Source organism: Chrysemys picta, chromosome 2 (assembly GCF_011386835.1).
Source record: "Chrysemys picta bellii isolate R12L10 chromosome 2, ASM1138683v2, whole genome shotgun sequence".
NCBI lineage: Eukaryota > Metazoa > Chordata > Testudines > Emydidae > Chrysemys > Chrysemys picta.
In genome coordinates, this window is record NC_088792.1 from 9,993,977 (window position 1) to 10,017,292 (window position 23,316).

The following is a 23,316-nucleotide window of genomic DNA, read 5'->3' on the forward strand; positions in this document are numbered from 1 at the left end:
TTTATGAAAGCAGCAAAGAGTCCTGTGGCACCTTATAGACTAACAGATGTATTGGAGCATGAGCTTTCATGGGTGAATACCCACTTCTTCGGATGCATGCACGAAAGCTCATGCTCCAATACGTCTGTTAGTCTATAAGGTGCCACAGGACTCTTTGCTGGTTTTACAGATCCAGATTAACATGGCTACCCCTTTGATACATGATTTTATAGACCTCTGTCACATCTCTCCCCCATCTCTTTTCTAAACTGAACTGTCCCAGTCTTTTTAATCTCTCCTCGTATGGAAGTTGTTCCAAACCTTTAGTCATTTTTGTGGCCCTTCTCTGTACCTTTTCCAATTCTAATAGATCTTTTTCAAAATGGGGTGACCAGAGCTGCACACAGTATTCAAGGTGTGGCTGTCCCATGGATTTATACAGAGGCATATCACAATGTTTTCTGTTTTATAATCTATCCCTTTTCTAACAGTTGCTAACATTCTGTTAGCTTTTTGACTCTGTGTTCTCTTTTTTGAGGGGTAACAGCTAATTTAGAACTCATTATCTTGTATATATAGTTGGGATTATGTTTTCCAATGTGCATTATTTTTCACTTACAAACATTGAATTTCACCAGCCATTTTGTTGTCCAGTCACCCAGTTTAGTGAGATCCCTTTGTAACTCTTTACAATCAGATTTGAACTTAACTATCTTGAGTAATTTTGTATCATCTGCAAATTTTCCCACCTCGCTGTTCACCTCCCTTTCCATTTACTAATATGTTGAACAGTATGGGTCCCAGTACAGACCCCCGGGGTACACCACTATTTACTTCTCTCAATTCTGAAAACTGACCATCTATTCCTACCCTTTGTTTGCTGTCTTCTAACCAGTTACTGATCCATGAGAGGACCTTCCCTCTTATATCATGACTGCTTACTTTGCTTATGAGCCTTTGGTGAAGGACCCTGTCAAAGGCTTTCTGAAAGTCCAAGTACACTATGCCAACTGGATCACCCTTGTCCACATGTTTGTTGATTCCTAAGAATTCTAATAGATTGGTGAGGCTTGATTTCCTTTTACAAAAGCCATGTTGACTCTTCTCCAACATACAGTATTCATATATGTGTGATAATTTTGTTCTTTACTATAATTTCAACCAACTTGCCTAGTATTGAAGTTAGGTGTACCTGCATGCTAGGATCACCTCTGGAGTCTTATTTTAAAATCAGCATTACATTACTATCCTGTAGTCATCTGGTTGGCTGGTTTAAGTATAGGTTACATACCACAGTTAGTAGCTCTGCAATTTCATATCTGAAGTCCTTCAGAACCCTTGGGTGAATACCATCTGGTCCTTGTGATTTATTACTGTTTCATATATCAATTTGTTCCAAAACCTCCTCTACTGACATCTCAATGTGGGACAGTTCCTCAGATGTATCACCTAAAAAGAATGGCTCAGATGTGGGAATCTCCCTCATATCCTTTGCAGTGAAGACTCATGCAAAAAATTCATTTAGCTTCTCTGCAACAGCCTTATCTTCCTCGAGTGCTCTTTTAGCACCTCAGTTATCCAGTGGCCCCAGTGATTGTTTGGCAGGCTTCATGCTTCTGATATACTTTTAAAAAATTGCCGTTCATTTTTGTGTCTTTTGTTAGTTGTTCTTCAAATTCTTTTTTTGGCCCACCTAATTATGTTTTTATACTTGCAAGAGTTTATGCTCCTTTCTATTTTTCTCAGTAGGATTTGACTTCCAGTTATTAAAGAATGCCTTTTTGCCTCTAACCACCTTCTATTCTCTTGGTTAGACCCAGTGTCATTTTTTTGGTCCTCTGACTTTTTTTCTTTTTTTTTTTTTTCCATTTTGGGTATACATATACTTTGAGCCTCTATCGTGGTGTTTTAAAATAGTTTCCATGCATCTTGCAGGCATTTCACTCTTGTGACTGTTCCTTTTAGTTTCTATTTTACTAGCTTCCTCGTTTTTGTGCAGTTCCCCTTTTTGAAGTTAAATACTGCTGTGGTGGGTTTCTTTGGTATTTTTCTCCCTGAAAGGATGTTAAATTTAATTACATTATGGTTGATATTACTGAGCGATTCAGGTATATTCACCTCTTGGATCAGATCCTGTGCGCCACTTAGGACTGAATCAAGAATTGCCTCTCCCCTTGTGGGTTCCAGGACTAGCTGCTCCGCGAAGCAATCATTAATGGTGTCTAAAAATGTTATCTCTGCATCCTTTCTGAGGTAACCTGTATAGACAATATGGGGGTAATTAAAATCTCCCATTAGTACTGGGTTTTCTGTTTTTGTAGTTTCTTTAATCTCCCTGAGCATTTCACAATCATTGTCATAATTCTGGTCAGGTGGTCAATAGTATATTCTTTTGGGCATGCTGTAATTATTCAAGCATGGAATTTCTATCTGTAGAGGTTCTGTGGTACAGTTTGATTCATTTAAGATTTTTACTATATTTGACTCTGTTTTCTTTTATGTATAGGGCCACTTCCCCACCAGTGTGACCAACCCTACCATTCCTATATATTTTGCACCCTGGTATTATTGTGTCCCATTGATTATCACAGTTCCACCAAATTTATGTGATGCCTGTTATATCAATATCTTCATTTAATATGAGGCCTTCAAGTTCATCCATCTTAGTATTTAAACATCTAGCATTTGTCAATTATAAAATTTGTCAATATTTAATTATTTGCCTTCGTGCAATGTAATTGAATGGGACTCTTTTTGTTTGACTTTCTCTTCAGTTCCTATCTGTATTTTATTAACTTCTGTCCTCTCCTCTTTAGTAGGCTATAGAGCAGGGGTCGGCAACCTTCGGTACGCAGCCCATCAGGGTAATCCGCTGGCAGGCCGCAAGACATTTTGTTTACATTGACAGTTCGCAGGCACGCCCCCCCGCAGCTCCCAGTGGCCATGGTTTGCCATTCCCAGCCAATTGGAGCTGTGGGAAGCAGCCTAAATTTGGCCTCCAGGTTCTCTCCTCCTAGGTTTCCCTTCTTCATTGATATCTACATGTACCACGACCACTGGCTCTGTCCCAGCACTGCACATAAGTCTATCCAAATGTCTTGAGAAGTCCCCAGTCTTCACACCAAGCAGGCAATTTACCATGCCGTTCTCCTGGTCATCACCCAACTAGATAGTATAGATATTTCTAATAATCAAATCCCCCATTACTATTACTGGGGTTTAGTATGATCTTTAAAGTGTTGTGCCTGTTTGTCATATGTCAACAAGACAGAGGAGAGTGGAGAGGTACACTCCCTGGGGACTAATTAAGTCCCGAATTCAAAACTATCCTGGAATCAATTTTAAGTAAATATTGAACTCACTGGTAGTTAAACACCCAGAACAATGGCAAGATATAATCCTAAAAGGCTGTATTATCCCTTCTCTTTCATGTGTGTGAAATTCATTGCTTGTATTTGGAGACATGAATGCACATTGCAGGGAGAACAGAGCAGCTAGAGTTTCAAAACACATTTATGTTGTAGCTGGTTATGTTTGTGCCAGGGACAAGACAAAGCAGGGTTTTTCTCTGCCATAATTTATATCCTAAAATGTCCATGATCAGTGAGTAATAGTAGCACCACTTGGCTCTAATTACTATTCTACTATACTCCAGCTGGTGGGGATGTCTTTTAACATGTCATTATGAGCAGTATGTTAGTGAGTGGGAGGCATCTGAGGATGTTGTGGCCTGGTCTGTTTAAGTTGCATTGTAGGTCCTGCTTATTATTGTCTGAGGTGAAGGATGTCTGGGTAATGACTCTGCCTCTTGGTTTATGTGACAAGAACATCAGCAGTCACGGAGGGAGCAGACTGGTGTAGAAGAGAAGGCGCAGACGTGGTCTGGGATGTCCAGAGTCAAATTTATATTGAGACCACAGAAAGAACCTGCGTTTATAAAACAGAGGAGAAGAGCCCAGCAAGTAAGACATTGCATCGTTTTACCCTTCTGTCTCAGCTCCCAGGGTTGTCTCATTGTTTTGCCAACGGCTGCAAATTTATCACAATATTTGGTGGCTTTCTTAAAGCCCCAGCTCAGGTGAGCTTGGAAACTGGAAGCCTAAAGGGTCGAAAGCCAATAAAAAGAAGTGCAGATGTATTATTTTTTAAATCTCGTGGTTTTTAAGCCAAGCACATGACTTTGGGGGCATCTTGGGTTGGCAACACTTTGAGCAGCTCGCGAAATGTAATCGTCACTCCCGTTCGTTGATCCCCAGCTTGATTCTAACATAACCGAATTCTCTTTTAAGCAACGTAAACCCTTTTGTCTCCCCAGGCCCGCCGTATATGCAAGTGACCATTGAGGATGTGCAGGTTCAGTCTGGGGAGCTTGCCAAATTTCATGCGGTTATTGAAGGAAATCCCCAGCCTACTATTACATGGTATAAGGTAGGCAGAAGATATTTCCCATAGCGGACGAGTGACACGGAAAGGAATGGGGTGAGGAGAAATTAACAATAAGGGAGAAGTTAGAAAACAGTTGGCCATAAGGGACTTTTTTCTCAGCCATAATAGGCTCAAATAGCCTCCTGTATTTATCATTGGGCCGAGAATGGATGGTCTTATTTGCAGGCAAAGAAGTGATGAACCTTCAAGGTTAAAACTTCTGATTGTTAAGTCAATTAAAGAATAATACAAATATAGGAATGTAGGAATTGCCAGACTGGGTCAGACCAGTGCTCCATCTTATCAAGTACAACTGGTTCAGAGGAAGGTCCAAGACACACAGTGGGACTGGACAATTACGGAATAACCTGGCCATAGGGGAGGCTTCTTCCTAGCTCCTGTCAGTGAGAAGTGGGCTTGTAAATGTCCTTGACATTAACTGAGAATGAACCAGCAATACAAAAACGGGAAACATCTTCCCATTGTCATGGAGATACAGCTGACATTGCTGGACTATGGCTGACAGGCTTCCAGAAGACTCCCACAACAGCAGATCTTTACTGTGTTAATGATAATAATTTACACATTTATTGCACCCTTCATCTAGGGATCTCAAGAACTTTGCAGTTATTAATTAAGGCTCACAACACCCCGGTGAATCAGGTAAAAAGAATCCCCATTTTACAGATGGGAAAAGAGACACGGGGAGATTAAGAAGTTTGCCCAAGGGAACAAAGGAAGCCAGTGTCAGAATAAGAAATAGAACCTGGGAATCTTGACTCCTAACTCTCTACTCTAACCACTAAACCCCTGCTTATCCAGACTTCTTTGGCCTTGAAATTGAGCTGGAAATCTCAAACGAAAAGCCTGTATTATGAGACTTCCATTACTACTTGGTAATGAATGGAAAATACTGAGAGCTCCACTTTTTTGTGGTATTTCTGCTTTTGGTCTTGGCTAAAACCGAGAAGTTGGGAATTTTAAAAAAAGGCTTCAGATTTACTCCATCCAAGTTGCTATTGAAAACTAAGCATCAGTACCAGGGCATAGAACATTTTCTCTGGAATATAAGCAACTTCTATATTCTAAGTGCATAGTAGATCTCCATTTTAACTGCTGTTGTCCTACCTAAATCAGTGATACTCAGACTAAGGCTTGCCAGCCGCAAGAGGCTCTTTAATGTGTCTCCTGCAGCTCTTTGCAGCACGTGATATTAAAACGCTGCGTGATTTAATTATAACCAATCTAAGCTATTGACCAATCCGGATGCTTTTACTATGTTATTAACCGATGAATTTATCAACTTGCACTAAATTATTAACTTATTTGCTGTGAGAATAAAATATACATATCTAAAGAGAGAGAGAGTAAATGAAACAATGAATTCACACTAGTATGGCTCTTTTGTGTAATGTTGATCGCTAATTTGACTCCTGAACCACTGAGGCCCAAGTATCACTGATCTAAATCATTGCAGTGTACCAGAACCTATTTCACTCTGGCACTTTAATAGTGAAGTAGTGTCTCATTTTTCTAGGATAATTCCTTGTTGACCGACAGCAACAGGATCCATCAAGTGAAAGAAGGCACAACATACGCTTTGATCCTGGACAAAGCTGCCCCAGAAGATGATGGCGTCTATACCTGCATTGCCAAAAATGCAGGAGGGGAGGTCTTGTGCAAAGCAGAGCTTGTTGTACATGAGGGTAACTTCATTTCTTAGGTGTGATGTATTGGCTCCCCGTGACCATGTAGCCACATCCACAATTGTGGGGCACTGACTTGTGTCTGACGCTTAGGCTTCTGGGGGCATATTCCAGGGTTATTAGCACCTAGCTAGCTGGAGCCACTCGAGGACTTGGTTTGTGGTGTATTGTCTAGATATGCTATTTACACCAGCTGAGAATCCGGGCCCCTGTGTTTATGGTGCCAAACACCTTCAATAGCCTAATTCTAAAGAGAAGCTTAGAAAATGGATCATATTATTTCCCGCAGAACATTGTCAGCATGATCGCTTTGCATGTTGTGCCGTGGCCGTGTTGTGTGAACACTACTACTAACTTTTTCCTTGGTTACCAAAGCTAAGAAAGACCAAGTGACAAAGAAACAGAGCACCCGAAGAAAACTCCATTCCTTCTATGAGGTGAAGCAGGAGATAGGAAGGTAAGTGTGATTTTTCACTTTTAAAATGTCCTGGCAGGAGAATGTATAAATGCCTGTCTGATCTCTTTTAAGATGTAGAGAACTATTGATCTAAAGTCGGCATGCTCCACAAACTCTAAGGAAGGGAGCTTCTATCCCTGCTCTCTGGCCAGAGCATGGAACCAGGACTACTGCACTACTGAAGAAGTTGTATCCCTCACTTGACCTGGAGGAGGGTCTCCAAGACATGGCCGTTTGAGGGCATATGCAGTAAAAAGGGAGTACACATTCTGTTGCAGTGGAAGTGTACCATATTAGGAGCAGCCTGGGTATCTCACTCCCCGTGGAGTACCGGTAGAAAGGGGAGGGGGGACAGCTTTTCTTCAAGGGACGAGGGGGAAATGGGGTAGCCCATTCGTGAACCAGTATTAATCCCAGTCTTGTGACAGGGAAGGTGTTTCCCTTCCACTCACAGGAAAATTCATATAATGCAGCTAATGGGAGAAACAAAGCAGAATACACGATGGTGTGAGGGGGCTATGAAACCTGAGTCTGGAGTGACCACCTAACTTCTGAGAGGAGGCATGAGTGAATTGTGCAGGCCTTCCCAAACACGTGCCAACACATTCTGCGCATCACCCCAGGCTATCACTTATTTTGTTATTCACATCTTGTTTTATTCATTCCTATTTTTAGTTAAGCATCCAGGCTGCATTCAGGTTTGGCACAAGTGGGCAGAGCTCTCGTTGACTTTCTTCTCTTGCTGAGACCACTTATGCCAGGACTTAATTTGACCCACCTTTTCTTTTTGCCCACTTTGCAACACAGTAAAACATGGCTGAAATCCTAATCCCAATGATGTCAATGACAAAACTCCCATTGACTTCAGTGGAGTCAGGATTTCACTCCATGCCTTTGGTATTGTGGGATCTCAGTGGCTTCCACAAGTGCAGTATAAGTTCACTGGTCTGCATTTTTCCTTCACTTCTATGCATGCAACTGCATTGGATTTCACTTGAATACCATTGACTTCAGTGGGTTTATACCCAAGTAACTGAGGGCAGAACTGTGCCCAGTTTTGTAAAGTTTTGACATGTCTAAAGCACAGGAGTTGATGGGATTGTCATCCCTGCTCCATGTGTGCAGGGTGTTCCCTGAGATTTTTTAATAAAGGGTGGAAGGGACGATAAAACAATCTCCGTGTGTACCCCAAAGTTGGGTGAAGTATTACCATGTAGTGAAAACAGCGTTGATAGGCCAAATTCTGTCTTTGGTCACACCCGTGCAATTCCACTGACTTGCTTTGACACTTGTGCAACCCTGTTGAGTTCAGTGGGGCTGTACAGGTATAATGGAGGGGAGAATTTTGCCCCAAATACGTTATTTTGGCATTATCTTGGTGTGACAGATCCATGAATGTGTACCTACAGACACCATGTCTGTCCACCAAGAGTGAGCCTGGGGCCTTCAGCACACGCCCCTAACACTGGAGCTGAAGGTGTAACTGTTAACTGGCAGTGAAGAGCAGGCTGTTCAGTTTTGGGGGGCCAGTCAGCAGAGGGAGACATGATCTCACACACAATAAAGTCAGAGCGTTACATTAGACTGCATTTAAGGTGAATGTGGAGGGAAGGCTTTGAGAGAGGATTGCATGGGGGTAGACAATGAACGCAAGCGTCGTGTATCTGACATGCAGGAGGATGCAGGGCAAAACCTCAATGTGGTATATTTTTTGATTCTGTACAGGGGTTCTTTCAGCTTTGTGAAACGGGTTGTGCACAAAGGGAACAGAGTATCCTGTGCTGCCAAGTTCATACCTCTGCGAAGCAAAACGAGAACCCAGTCCTATCAAGAGAGGGACATCCTAGCCACGCTCTCCCATGATAAAATCGCCCAGCTGCTGGATGAATTTGAAACAAGGAAAACCTTGGTTCTGATTTTGGAGTTGTATCCTTTTCTTCCCTTTTTTCCCTCAGATAATGCAGGGAAGTGCCAGTTCAGGGAAACCCATGTCAATATAAATATAACCATTTATATTTTTCACCTGAGATAAAAGGACACATTTGCACAACATAAACATATTAAAGATTGTAAGCTGCTCAGATACAATGGGAATGGGGGCCATATAAGTACAAAAGATGGGTGGATTCACAATTGAAAAATCTGTTTTAGAAAAATACCTCTTGCACCAATTGATTATATAGCACCAAACACTTTGCTGAAATATATGAAAGATGAGGTCCTTGCCCCAGTGGGATTATAGTCTGGATGGACAATGTGCAAGCACAGTGGAAAGATACTGAGGTGCAACCAACCAACATGACTAATGGGAGAATTTTAGCACAAAGCAGCTTGTTAATTCCATGGATTTCATTTAATTTTTAAGGAGCAAAGATTTTCAGCAGTTGCGTTTACCATTTCCCATAGGAGGACTGCCCTAGCTCCTTCTGGATTGGAGGTTTTTTATAACAGACCTTCAGACAATTCCTGGCAAAGAGAGAGGATTTAACATCACCCATGCTGCCCTCTGGGATCTGTTCTTTTTTATTATCAAAGATTGTATTTGTTGCAGAATGCTAGTAAATTATAAATAATAAACCAATGGTCTTTGTTTTCCTTAACGTCCTTGCTAGGTGCTCCAATGAGGAGCTCTTGGACCGTTTATTCAGGAAGAGTGTTGTTACTGAAGCAGAGGTACCAATTTCTTGTCATTTTAAAATTTCAAAGTACAGTAGGTGCACTCCAAAATTCATTCTGGTTCGACAGAATATGGCCGTTTTATTTATACTACCCATCTTAAGTCTAGGGACTATCTCAGAAACATGTGCTATCCATCAAGCCAGAATGAATTGTTTAAGGGCCCACCCTGAAACTTTCATTCCCAGTGATAGCTTCTCAACGGAATAAAATGAGAAGCCAAGGGCTTTTGATGATAAACATGTGCTCAGCCAAATTTTATATTTCTTTGTTAGACCCAAGAACGTATTGTCTCCGTAACTCTACCACTTTCCCACACCACAACTTCTATCATGTAGCTTCCATGTGTTTTGACTCGTGTAATAATTTCATGTTCACTAGGGATTGTATTTTTCTTCACCTCCTTGCACTCCCCAAGCCAAGAACTGAGATGGTATCCTCTGAGTTTTTACAGTCCATTCTAGCTCAAAATATAAGAGCCATGTAGTCTGTCTCTTTCTGGAACACAAGTCTCCTACATTCCAATGGCTACTTTTATTTTTCTCAGGTCTCGGAGGAATCATCAGATAAAACTGTAGAGGCAAGGCTAAATTACCTTCTAACTGGGCCTAGATATTAAATCCCCACCCGTCGTGAAATTTTACTCATATTAGGATCTGTGCCTGGTCTAAAAAATGGCTTTCTAACACTATTTAAAAATGTGTTTGCCTGGTCGACACAGACCAAACTGTGTTAGACAAGGGCCTGAGACGTAATGTTGAAATCTGGATTGGAATTTCCCCCAAAGTTTGGGGGTATTCATATCCCCTGTTAAGTGCATCTTTGTTTTTAAAGCTCAGGCTTGCTGACATCTGGAAAACTCTGGTGTGTGGAAGGGACCATTTAGGGTATGTCTGCACAGCCCATGTCAGCAAGAAACTTGTAAGCCTAGGAAATGGGGATGGGCTTCAGAGACCAACCTCCAGCAGGAGCTGCAACTACAAAGCTCTGTCTACACAGCTATTTTTAGAGAGCTAGTATGAGCCCTGGTAGCCCAAGTCTGTCGACCTGTGCTGGGAGGCTTGTTGCCACGGGCTGTGTAGACATCCCCTTAGCTGCTGTGTCTGAATTCCATGTTCTAATGTTTGGTTCCCCGTCTGTTTCACATAAAATAGGCTCACTTTAAAAGTTTATTCCTTTTTGTAGAAGTGTTACCATTAGAGTTGGCTGGAAATTTTTTCACTGAATATATCCGTTTCTCAGGTCTAGAATGGAATTTCACTGGTGGGGACAGGTCCATATCCAGGTCCCACTCCAGAATAGCCAGTAGACGAGAGGTTAGGACACTGATCTGGAACGTGGAAGACTGAGGTTCACGTACTCCCTCTGAGTAACATAATCACTGGGCTATTGGCTATTCTGGGGTGGCTGGAGCTTTATCGGTTATGGCGGGGGCGGGGTTGTGAAAAATTTCAAAAGGTCTCATTTTTAATGTGCACTGGAAGGAAAACAACTTTTGAAACCTGGAAACTTTTCACAAAATGGAATTGTTTTCCAGTCAGCCTTAACGATCAGTTCAAGCTGTATTCCCCATATTACTTATAGGAAATATTTCTGGAATTGGTAATCCCACTGAAATGTGAATTAACTTTTTAAGTAGACCCACTGTACTATTCAAATGAAAATGTTTTGTAACTGATTTTGATTTTTAAGGTCAAATTATATATCAAGCAACTTTTGGAAGGACTCAGCTATCTCCATAACAATAACGTACTTCACTTGGATATTAAGGTAACCCACAAAGGAAAATCCACCTTATCTTAGCCATTATAGCTTGTAGGTCAGGAGACCGATGTGCTTTATTCAGACTATATATTAAAGATTTACTTATATCTAAAAATAATGCCCTTTTGCAAATAAACTTTCTCCATGTTTTCTGATTCATTAGCCTCCCAATATCCTGATGGTTTATCCTGAAAGAGAAGACATTAAGATCTGTGACTTTGGGTTCGCTCAAAAGATAAATCCATCTGTTCCTCAGTACAGCAAATACGGGTCTCCAGAGTTTGTCTCCCCAGAAATTATCTCTCAGTCACCAGTGTCAAAAGCCTCTGATATTTGGTAAATTGTCACTTTAAAAAAAAGTTATAGCACCTAACAACATAACTTTGGGGCTTCAGGATGAATTGATTGATACATTGGGAACATTTACTGTAGAGGGTTAAACACACTCTGTTGGAAACATGTATGTATTTTAATTTTGCTGTACACTTTTGCTCTGGAAGGGCCTTATCTTGTGAGTTGCTAAGCATCCTCAGTTCTGCGGAAGTCACGGTGGTGTACTGAATGTCTGATGTGTAGAAATACACAGTGTTGATCATACACAAAATATTTCCAATGCAACATCTGGCTAATTGCTTGAAGAGGTAAAGAAATTGGGCTTGTAATCTATTTATGCAGTGTAAAGAAGTGTTGTTTTTTTAAAAAAAGGATGGTAGGGGAATTTCCACCAGTGCTTTACTGCAGAACTGGTACAATGATAGGGACAACGTAGAGTTAAAAATGAAAGTTGAGCAATTTAGAGGGTAAGGGGACTTGAGCCAGAATGTTAAGAACTCTGGTTTTTCTCTGTTTTTGATAAAATGTATTAAACGCTAATGGCAAACTATAAAACAAAATCTGTGTTTAAGAGATATCCGGTAGGTAGTCCAGCAAAGCCAGGGAAAGCCAGAATTGACATTCCTGATATGTTTACAGTAAAAAAAAAAAATTAACATATTTCTTCTTTATACGTAATAAAGAAAAAAAATGCACACAAACCTGATTTTTAAAAAATCCTTCCTAAGTCACCTTTAAATAAATTGTGCAAAAATTGTTTCCTGTGCTGTTTAAAAGAAAAATCAGGACTAATGCAAAGGGACAGTTAGAATTTGCCTTTAAAAAGCTAATCCTTATAGGGCAGGTACAGTTATTTGGATTATTGTCACTTGAAATCAGGGAAGCTATATGGTGAGGTAGGGGGAGAAGCAAGAATATCTGTCTGATATAAGTATGTTTCTTTTCTTCTCAGGGCTGCTGGAGTCATCAGCTATTTAAGGTAAACAATCTGCTTTAAGGACCCTATTTAGCTTTCCTTAATCCTGACTCAGGTAAAACTTCCAATGACTTTAGTGGGAGTTTTGAGTGAGTAAAGAGTGAGGTGGTGGTGATTGTTATTTAGTAATTTATTTCATGTGTATGTTACCAACAGCATGTTAAGCACTTTCAGTTCTAAAGATGATGTCCCTGTTCCAAAGAGCTGACAGCTTCTATGAATATTATAGTCAGAAACCGTCAGTTCATAGCTTTGGGTTAAGTATTTCACAATGACCCATACGATCTTATGGATATGTATTTTGGCCTTCCCTAATGTAAAGGTATGTGTCCACGTTTACATAGCTAAGTTGCAAGGGCGGTTTTGAAAATCAAACCCTTAATTTTTCTGTTCTTCAAATGCCTTATCTGTAAAATGGGGATAAATAATTTTGCAAAGTGCTTTGCAAACCTTGGCTGGAAGATGTTATAAAAGTGCAAATATTATTATTACTTGTGCTGTGCGTCTCTCATTTTGAATCTGCCTCCTATTTTAAAACCTTTGTCATGCATTTATGCTTTTGGAGGGTTGAGCAGCAATCAAATACTTACAAATCATGTCTCCTTTTATTTTATAATGTTAATACAATAAGCTTAACCTGCAAGTCTCCATTTGCTGGGGAAAATGACAGAGCAACCCTTCTAAATATCCAGAATGGGACAGTTTCATGGACTATCCCTGACTTTGTTCACCTAAGTGAAGAAGCGAAGGATTTTATCAGACAGATATTACAGCTCTCTCCTGAGTGAGTACATTTCTATTGTTCTCCAAAAATATTGTCCCAGATGTTTTGGGGATGAGCTGCCAATTCTCAGCCGGTCAGACCTACATTCACTGTGAGAAGTACAAAATTTGGACAAGTTGGTATGGTCAGTTAGCGAATCAGCCTTTCACCTCTGAAGGCAGCTGGGTTCAAATCCATATTTATATAGTCACCAGAAAACTATCCTGAAGAGTTTATAATCGAAAGATAAGAATGTGTGTAGCGAGTGAGCAAAGTGTCTTGTTGTTAAGTATCAGACGGGTAGCTGTGTTAGTCTGAATCTGTAAAAAGCAACAGAGGGTCCTGTGGCACCTTTAAGACTAACAGAAGTATTGGGAGCATAAGCTTTCGTGGGTAAGAACCTCACTTCTTCAGATGCCACATCTGAAGAAGTGAGGTTGTTACCCATGAAAGCTTATGCTCCCAATACTTCTGTTAGTCTTAAAGGTGCCACAGGACCCTCTGTCTTGTTGTTATGACTCATAGGCAGGTGGGTGTTCAGAAATGATTTGAAAGAGAAGCTGGTTACTCTGGTGACGAGGGCAATAGAAGAACCTAAATAGAACAGCACACCATGTTAATTAGGTTGTTCTAGAATGCAGCTAAATAATAATAATGTTCCAAGCATGGGAGAAGACAAGAAACTGGGCGCTTCATTTTCTGCTCTGCATGGCTGGTGCCTCCACTGTTTAGGCTTATCCCAAACAGGGCCAGTCAGAGGAGGGGGCCAGGAGGGCCATTTGACCTGGGCCTCAAGCTCAAAGGAGGCCTCCAATTTAGACACTTGTTACTTTTTTGGCATTTGATAAGTTTTGCAACTTGTTTTTATGCAAAATGTGACGCACGCTCTCAGCTTAGAGCTGCAAATTTAAGCAAATAAGAGATGGGATTTGGTAAAAGACATCCATTTTTTGCGCAGAAAAGGGCTAGAAAAGCATTTGTTAACTAAAAAAACCATTCAAATTATGTCTCACTCTTTTTTGGTGCCATATTTTGTTTTCATGTGTCGTCATTTTTTATTTTTATTATGGTGAGGGGCTTCAAAAGCTGGAAGTGGTACAGGCCTCTCTGGACCTCTGAGAGGGCCTGATCCCAAATAGCTACCAATGGGGAAGACTAAGCCAAACCCACTGTTAAAGGCGCCCTCTGTGGCCTGTAATGCAGCCTTCCTTATTAGAAACAAGTCAGTCATTTCTGTTTTGGCAAAGACTGCACTGCAGAGACTTGAGTCAGGTGCAGTGTAGACCCATGAAGCGTGGTCTTCCCCTGTGGTATCATGAAGGAAGGCACTGTAGGCCCTGCAGAATGCTGCGGTAACTTCCATAGTCCCTGACTTGAGGGACCTGCGGGAAGTATGAGCATTGAGAAACATACTATAGGTTGAAAGAGAAGACGTGTTTTACTGTTTAAGAGAAAAAATTGGCTTAAAAGGGATCATTCTGGTTGGCTTTACTGCCCCATAACAGAACCTGGCTGGTAAAGGGCAATCTGTAGAACCCTGCTGGTACTGTTTAAAGTGACTTCCAGCTCAGATGTCTTAAGGCCCTAGCTAGAGAGCGATCTGGGTGGCACTTGATCTGCAAGGAAGCTACATCCCTTTGGGTTTGTCATGCTGATGATGACAGCTGAAATGTGTCTCTCTTCTATCATCAGAGCCAGACCTAGTGCTTTGCAATGTCTCTCACACGACTGGTTCTTGGTAAGTTTGTTTGGATTTTACCCAATCTCTCTCCCAGTCAGCTAGCAACTGTGTTTCTCTTGTAGAGGCTATTTTGTACGTATAGATGCTGGGAAACCGTCCCGCAGAAATAAGCAACGTTTTGGTGTATGGTCATTCGGGTCTTTTCTTTTCAAAACATGTAAAGAACTCCCATTAACATTAATAGGCAAAACACATTTGCACTGAGAGGAGATTATGCCCTTTTGCGGAAGGGGAAATTAAAATTCATATTTGGGTGCCTGGAACCCCTAATGAAGGAGAAAAGCTGAAAGGAATGAAGAATCGAATCATTGTGTGTGTGCGCGACTGTGCGCATATGTGTGATGACTGGGACATGGGCAGCCTGACCTAGTGGTTGGAGCATGAGTTGAGGGTCAGGAGGCAGGCTGGGTTATATATTGGGAGATCAGGGTTAGACAGCAGGAGCAGGTAGCACAAATGAAGCAGTCAAAGCAGGGGAAACCCAGTTGCACAGACAACTTCTTCTTCCTCTGCTTGGTTTAAATAGAAGCAGGGAATGAGTCGGGACCCCTAGAGTTCCACCAGCATGGATGGTAAATCTCAGCATGGACTCCTCTGTCAGTGTTGAGTTCATAGTTCGGGCAACCATTAATAGGTCACTGGGTGGCAGGTTGGCGATTACTGACGCCTAAGCGCCCTGTGACCCTGCGTTTTTTTTATATATATATATATATGATGAGGGCCTGATTCTAGTCTCATTTGAAATTTGTTCAAGATGTCTTCTTATTGGTCCACAATGGGAGATAGAGCCAACACCAAATAAGGATTTCAAGATTTGGCCAATTGCAGTTAAACAACTGGACTCTTCCTTGAATTAAAATATGCTGTGTCCCCTGGAGAGTGAAATCTGACCAGGATTATAGGAAGGGGTTTCCTACAATAGCAGAGGACAGGATTATAGGAAGGGTTTTCCTACAATACCAGGAAGTCCCTTTTAGTCCTATGTACCTGTGTTTCTAAATCTTAACAAACGCCACTGAAAATATCATTGAGATTTTGTGACCAACATTTTTTTTCTCATTCTTTTTTTTTGCAGCATAATCTCCCGCTAGAAGAAGCTCATTTTATTAATACAAAACAGCTGAAGTTCACTGTGGCTCGAAGCAAGTGGCAGGTCAGCAGACCTCAGTCTATTTTGCTCTTTCTGTCTAGTTATTATTTTTTAAAAAGTCTCTTCTTTTCAAGACTGCAGCACAAGTGCAGGGTGTGCAGCCAAGGTCTCCTTGGTGTGCCTCTGAGAAGGGAATATTGTCAAAGGGAAAAGGTTCAGTGGATGTGGCAAAAATAAGGTATCCAGGCTGAAAAAATACAGGTCTTCCAGCTCTCTCCAGTATTCTCCTTTCTGTGGCATGATCCAGCCTAGGGCACTGAAAGAGGGAAGCCCCTTCTGGACATTGAGTAAAGACCCTGAGCCTGAGGTCACCAATGACTTCTGAATGTTAGATGACTTGTCTCGTAATCTACAAAAGACTTTCTGTGCTTCGATGCACAAAATGCTGAGAATACTAAAGACCGAGAGTGAAATCCCCATACAAACATCAATGGGAGTTTTGCCACTGATTTCGTTGGAGCCAGGATTTTACCTCATCAATTTGGATACCTGTATTTTAATGTGTTCTTAAGATTGATCTGAGGATGGGGTTGGGACTCAGGAACTTCTGATTGCTGATCTCCTCTCTGAGTCTGATTTATTCTGCCAGTAGGAACAAGTTCTTACCTCCCAGCCTCACGTATTCCATTTGCATAAATTGAATAACACTGCCTATCTCAAGGGTATGTTGTGATAAGCTCATTAGCTGATAGGTGTAAAGCACCTTGTAGATTAAAAGTACTATGTGGGTGCTTATTATTATTAGCGGAAACCTCTGATAATCAGTCTTTGAACTTCGGGCCATTCCCCGATACCCCTTTGTATTATATAACACGTGTGGAATATGGGTATTTACATGTATTTAAATGTTTTATTCATTTTAAGGCCTACAATCAATAGCAATACAGAAACAAAAGGGTTCCCAAAGAAACAATGAAGTACATAATAACATAATGGAGCACACCGGGGTCTGGCTTCTCTGCTGATATATATCAGCGGAGCTCTACTGATTACAGTGGAGTTACACCATTTTACTTCACCTAAGGCTCTGGCCTAGTATGTTTAATTAAGAAACTCAGTGAAACAATAGAAATAAGGGACCTGTGGCTAAATCCCCTGCACTGCTTTGAAAATGTCAACCAGCAGCCTGGTTCTCCACTCCCACAGGTGTAAGTTAGCAATACCTCCACTGAAGTCAGTGAGTGAGAGGAGAGTTCGGCCCAGAATGAATCTGTCAATACAGAAAGAAATAATGCCAATATGCTATGCAGCTATTATTTGTATGATGTTTCTGAGGATATATAGTGTAATTCTTGCTGTGCATGTTTAAACCACTCTCATCACCAAGTTGCTTTTTGGTTATGTTGTATTTTTGTTTTCCTTTTTCAGCGTTCCCTCATGTGCTATAAATCTATACTGGTAATGAGATCCATTCCAGAAATCCTACAGAGAACTCACAAAAACACATCGCTAGGCATCTCCCGACACCTGGTTGAAGAAAGTAGTTCTTCCACTACTACTGGCTCCTCTTCAGACAATGAAAACGCATCCTTCCCCAGGAGAAGGCACTTTGGTTCTACACCAGAACTGCACTTGTCTGTGTTTGATGCACCGAGTTATCAAGAACCTCTAAGTTATGCGGCAGAAGAGAAACATTCCAAGGTCTTGGTGCCTCCAGTAAAACCCATGAGACGGAAATATGCTTTAGTGAAAAGTGAGCTGGGTGATAAGCCACCTACAGAAAGCAAAGTGCTAATGGCAGGTGCCTTTGCTCAGAAAGCAGAGGCGGTCAGCTCAGAACTCAAAGATGAAAGAGCAGATCAATCCCAAGAGGGTGATGCAGAGCAGCCTTCATTGGCGAAGGCAGCCACCTTAGATACATCGGACGTGGCACCGCCAAAAGAAAAAACAGGCACGTTATTACCTGACAAAGAAAGACTTGTAAAGGCTGGAGATGCAATGGAGAAACCACCTTTGTGTGTCCCCAGACAGAGTGTCATTAAAAGCACATTCTACAGCCAAGCGTCTGAGGCTCCTACACGTCTCCCTGTCTCACCGGGCAGAGACTACAGAAGGCACCTTGACAGAACAAGAAGGGCCTTCAGGAAATCAGGGTATTTAAAGGTACCCTTGAGTGGTTTACGGGAACCCCTTCTAGAACACTTTGAATTGAGAGAAGAGGAGGAGGAGGAAGAAGAAGAAGAAGGAATGTCTGGTGATGAAGAATATGGAAAAAGCAGAGAAGGTGCGACAGGCCCTCTGACCAAATCGGCTTCCTTTGATACTGCTAGGAAACCGTCACGTCACACCTTCCAGGTGTCCAGCAGAAGCCGTTCACTGGATGATTACAGACTAAGAGCCATAAGTTTAGCCAAGGAGCAAGACATTCTGGAAGAAGACTGTGATCTAACTTCACAGGGGAGTTATCCAGGACTAGCTAGCCAGCATGGCATATCTACTGACTCTGGCAAGGTTTGGCCTGAGGAGCATTCGATGGAGGAGGACTCAAGGAAAGCTAGGAAGGATTGTTCAGAAGAACAGCCAGTCCCTTCTGCACAGTGTGGTGACGAAGGATGTCCGGGTCTAGCTGCTCAACCACAGAAGGTCCCAGTGTCAGCCCACCAGGGTGAAAGTGAGGGGCATTTACATCAAAAGACAAAACTTTCCATTGACATTGATGTGGAGCCGTCTGCTCTGGAAGGTGAAAGCCTGATTCTAACTGCTCAGCGACCGGACACAGCCCCAGTGTCAGCTCACACGTGTGAAAGTGAGGCGCATTTAAAGCTGACGCCGAAGCCTAGTGGTGCAGAGTTTTCACTTCTGCAGGGTGAAAGCTCCGTTTTGATGGTTCCCGAATCAGAGAGAGCCCCAATATCAGCCCAGGAGCGTGAAAGAAGAGAACATGTACATCAGCAGCCAAAGCCTTCTGTTCACAGTGCTACCGAGTCTGCTGATCTACAGGGTGAAAGCCCAATTATCCTAGAGACTGCCCAAATTCCAGCTTGTAAGGGTGAGAGTCCAAGTATTTTAACAGCTCCACAACCAGAAACTGCTCCACTTTCAGTCTGCCAAGGTGAAACCCAGGGATGCTTACATCAGAAGCCTTCTGATTACTTGGGCACAACCTCCACTGTTCTGGAGGGCAACCATCCAGTGATTCTAACACCACCACCAGAAAGTGCCCCAGTTTCAGACTGTGACCGTGACAGGCAGGAACATTCCTGTCAGGCGCCGTCAGTTTGCTTTAAGGTGGAGTCTGCTGTTCTCCAGGGTGAAAGCCTATTTATTCTCACAATTCCACAACGAGAAACTGCCCCGCTTCCAGTCTATGAGAGTGACCGCCAGGAACAGTCACCTCAGGAGCCTTCAGTTTGCAGCGAGGTGAAATCTGCGGACCCAGAGAGTGAAAGCCTAGCTATTCTAGAGACTTCCCCTGTTTCACTTGGCGAGGGTGAAAGCCAGAAACATTCACATCAGAAGCCTTCTGTTTACAGCAAGGCAGAGTGTGCTGTCCTGGAGGACTTGGTTGAAGCGATGGTTTGTCTGTCTGAAGATATGAATGTTTTGGCAAAGTCTGTTTCTACCCAAGAGGGATGTGAGAAGCACTTCTCCCCTCCAAAGGAGATGTTCTACCAAGGTCCAGCTGGCCACGCAGCCGCCGGACGTCCCACTCATTTTGTGCCACGGGATAAAAGAGAAGAGGGCATTTACCGGGCTGATCTTACAGAATCAGCTGCACCAATTCCTGCAGCGGAAGATAAGTTGAGTATGCCAGCCCTGTTGAGTGTACTCACTGAGGACGAAAAGGTGGCTTCTCATGAATGTGAACATCTAGGGGATTTAGCAATCAAAAGCACTAGTTCCAGCAAAGCAAGCATATCCCCGTGTGATAATTCAGGTTCTGGAAAAAGATCTAGTCATAGCTCTGATAGCAAGGAACCTGACAAACACTCTGAAGTTTCCTTAGTGAAGATTAAAGACCTCTCAGAAGAGATGCCTAGCATTGGCAGTGGGACTTCAAAATTTGATATATCTGAGGTAGAGCCTGCGTATTTGAACCTATCAGATCTCTACGACATTGTATATTTTCCATTTGAATTTATGAACGTCAAGAAGCCCTCACCCAAACCAACCGGTAAAAGATTTATGCCCTTCAGTGAAAAGGTAAAATTATCTCCTGCAACTAAAGAACATTTGCCTCAGTATAAAAGACTGTGCATTAGAGAGGACATTAAATCCCCTTCAGATAACTCACAAGATGCCACGACAGGGGAAACCAGGCAAAACCTATTGGACATTTCCAAAGATGTAGGGCAACCCCTTCGAAGGCTGGCGAAAGGTTCTGAGCCACCCATGGGGAAAGGAGCTGAGGGCCATGTGACAACTGAATCCCAGCCAATGTATGGCTCCCAAAAGGACTCAGGTGGTAAGCAGAGAAGCTCCACACACAGCAAACCAGGACTCTTTAAACCCTATGGCAGATTGCACTCAACGGAGCAGTCTGTAGAGCAGACTCTGAAGAAGAAAGTAAAAGCTTCTGTTGCCCATATTTCAAGAATCCTAAAAGGAAAGCCAGCCCCTGAACCGGAGCAAAGGGAAGGTAAAAATCTCATAGAGGGTGTAAATGGGCCTAACAATATAATGGGCTCTGTTACCCCTTCTCTCTCCTCTTTCCCCTCCACACTTCTTATATTCATCAGTTCATACATTTGACTTGTGTGCAGTAATCAAGTGCAGATGCAATTTAAAAGCTTTAAGCTAGGTTTAAGCATGAAATAGCATCAGCCGCTCCACTTACCTAGAGGAGTAATCGTCCATATCCTGATCCCAGTGGCAAAACCCCCAGGGACATCAGTAGGAATAGGATCCGGCTGTACTGTCTGGTGGAGTTCCCGCCATCCTCTGTGGCGAAGTGTTTTATTCCAGTACAATATTCGGTATCCTCTCCTAGCCCTGAATGTAAAACGTGGGGCACAATTCTGAACTTAGTGACGTTGATGTAAATGTGAAGTGACTACACTGAAGTCAGTGGAATTGCTCCAGATTTGTGCCTATATCAATGAGACCAGAATCTGTCTATACTCTTGATTTTCCAGCACCTAGGTTGTGCCATATAATGTGTCTTTCTGCCACAGATACCTATCTTATAGACCTGGAAGGGACCCTGAAAGGTCATCAAGTCCAGCCCCCTGCCCTCACTAGCAGGACCAAGTACTGATTTGCCCCAGATCCCTAAGTGGCCCCCTCAAGGATTGAACTCACAACTCTGGGTTTAGTAGGCCAATGCGCAAACCTCTGAGCTATCCGTCCAAGACACCAAGCCCTCATCCACCCTACTACAGTTTAATATCATCCTAGTCCCAGGGCCTTTTATTAAACTTGCCATGACTTTTGGTATTAACTGACAATTCATTAATAAGAACTCCATGGCATTTTTACTGCTAAACTAATCACATGAACCACAGATAATAGACTGTAATTATTTGCTGCAATTAAAATGTCATTGATTTAGTAGACTGGCTTCTACTATTAAATTCTTTGAAACAGGCATTGAGAAGCAGGGAAGTGACATACCAGAAAGAGAGTCTCTAAATGGGGCTGCAGGATATTAAAACAGAAAATCAGGACTTCATTGATCCATCCATCCATTCCCTTCATTCTGAGAACATGAGCTCCCAGTTCGACGCTGTGGCCAAAAGAGCTAATGTCATCCTTGGATGCATAGACAGGGAAATCTTGAGTAGAAGTAGAGAGGGTATTTTATCTCTGTTTAGCACTGGTGCGATTGCTGCTGGAATACTGTGTCCAGTTCTGGTACCCGCAATTCAAGCAGCATGTTGATAAATTGGAGAGGGTTCAGAGAAGAGCCACAAGGATGGTTAAAGGATTAGCAAACATTCTTTATAGTGATAGACTCAAGGAACTCAGTCTATTTAGCTTAACAAAGAGAAGGTTAAGGGGTGACTTGATCATAGTCTATACGTACCTGCATGGGGAACAAATATTTAATAAATGGGCTCTTCGGTCTAGCAGAGAGAGAGAGAGATAACATGATTCAATGGCTGGAAGTTGAAGCTAGACAAATTCAGAGTGGAAATAAGGCATACGTTTTTAAAATTGGGAGTAATTAACCATTGGAACAATACACAAAGGGTCATGGTGGATTCTCAATCTCTAAACTTTTTAAATCAAGATTGGATGTTTTCTAAAAGATCTGCTCTAGTAGTTATTTTGGGGAAGTTCTTATGGCCTGTGTTATACAGGAGGTCAGATCAGATGATCACAATGGTCTGTTCTGGCCTTAGAATCTATGAAATTATCAAGCCTCAAAACAAAGGAGAAAGGTATCTTTATGGCATGAGTTAGCAGTTAGTTTTATTGTGAAATATCACAGAGGAATATAATTGCACCAGGCTAGTATCTGAGAAACCGAGAGAGATGTAGCTTGCAAGATTCCTAAGAAGTGTGCAAAGGAAAACCTTGGTAATTTACACACACTAGCAGGAATTCCAGGAGTTCTCTTTGTTCCATCTTTGCCGCAACTCCATCACCTTGTGGGGCTTTCAGATGCTTAAAGTGTAGGTCTTGACCTGAAATGCAAAATCATTGTTTTTGATGGAAAAAATAACTGCCATGGTTTCCAGAGCTTTTTTAGATGAACACATTTCAGAGCAAAATGGCATCTAATGTTAAATGTCCTTTTGCAGAATATATGTCTACAAATCTAAGCCCAAATCCAGCTTTCCTTATTCAGGCAAGACTGCCATTGAAGCCGATGGAAGGTTTGTTTGGTTGTGGACTACAGAACAAGGAGACCATAAATGCCACAAAAGTTATGTTTCTAAAGAAGGGCTTCAGAGGGGCCTGATATGCCTTTTCATCTGTGAATTGTTTAGGAGCTTTTAAATCGCACAGTATTTTGGAAGTGGCAAGGTGGTGGTCAGGTGCCACTCAGAAGGTTCCTCCAAGCTGGGTAGGGGTAAATCCAGGACTTAAATAAGCAGAGTCATAGAAGTTTCTAGTTCCTTCACTGGACTTCATGAACATTCAGACCTTCAGTAGCCCTTCTTGGCTCTTTTAGCTTGTCCTCTAGTTTAGCTAGAAGACTAACATTAATTGTCTCCTGAGACATTTGAGGTTTGGCAAGGCTATAGGGAGGAAACTTTTGCTATTGCTGCCTATGGTATAGTTGCTGATGGATAAAGAGAGGACTTCCGTATCTGTCCGTCTGTCTATCTATCTATCTATCATCAGCTAATTTCTAGAGCACCCATCACTGTCCTATCAAAGTGATAACGTACTTCCAAAGAGCTGTTGAACTGATTACAAGTGCTACACTTACTAAAGAAAAAGTATGCGGCATATCA

General features: G+C 42.1%; 2 protein-coding genes across 2 annotated transcripts in view; both read left to right on the forward strand.

The window, feature by feature from the left end:
* The window catches only part of OBSCN (obscurin, cytoskeletal calmodulin and titin-interacting RhoGEF), a 266,409-nt gene extending 259,948 nt beyond the window's left edge, over window positions 1-6,461 (forward strand). The window contains exons 110-112 of the mRNA XM_065582593.1: window positions 3,805-3,941; window positions 4,295-4,407; window positions 5,942-6,461. Of these exons, the coding sequence (XP_065438665.1) occupies window positions 3,805-3,941; window positions 4,295-4,407; window positions 5,942-6,127 (436 nt within the window). The 3' untranslated portion in view covers window positions 6,128-6,461. The remainder of the gene's footprint in view (window positions 1-3,804; window positions 3,942-4,294; window positions 4,408-5,941) is intronic.
* Window positions 6,462-8,354: 1,893 nt separating this feature from the next.
* Window positions 8,355-23,316, forward strand: part of LOC135981240 (obscurin-like) — a 33,099-nt gene continuing 18,137 nt past the window's right edge. Inside the window, exons 1-8 of the mRNA XM_065582600.1 lie at window positions 8,355-8,493; window positions 9,180-9,240; window positions 10,936-11,013; window positions 12,293-12,319; window positions 12,948-13,100; window positions 14,772-14,817; window positions 15,896-15,973; window positions 17,339-20,549. Of these exons, the coding sequence (XP_065438672.1) occupies window positions 9,188-9,240; window positions 10,936-11,013; window positions 12,293-12,319; window positions 12,948-13,100; window positions 14,772-14,817; window positions 15,896-15,973; window positions 17,339-20,549 (3,646 nt within the window). The 5' untranslated portion in view covers window positions 8,355-8,493; window positions 9,180-9,187. The remainder of the gene's footprint in view (window positions 8,494-9,179; window positions 9,241-10,935; window positions 11,014-12,292; window positions 12,320-12,947; window positions 13,101-14,771; window positions 14,818-15,895; window positions 15,974-17,338; window positions 20,550-23,316) is intronic.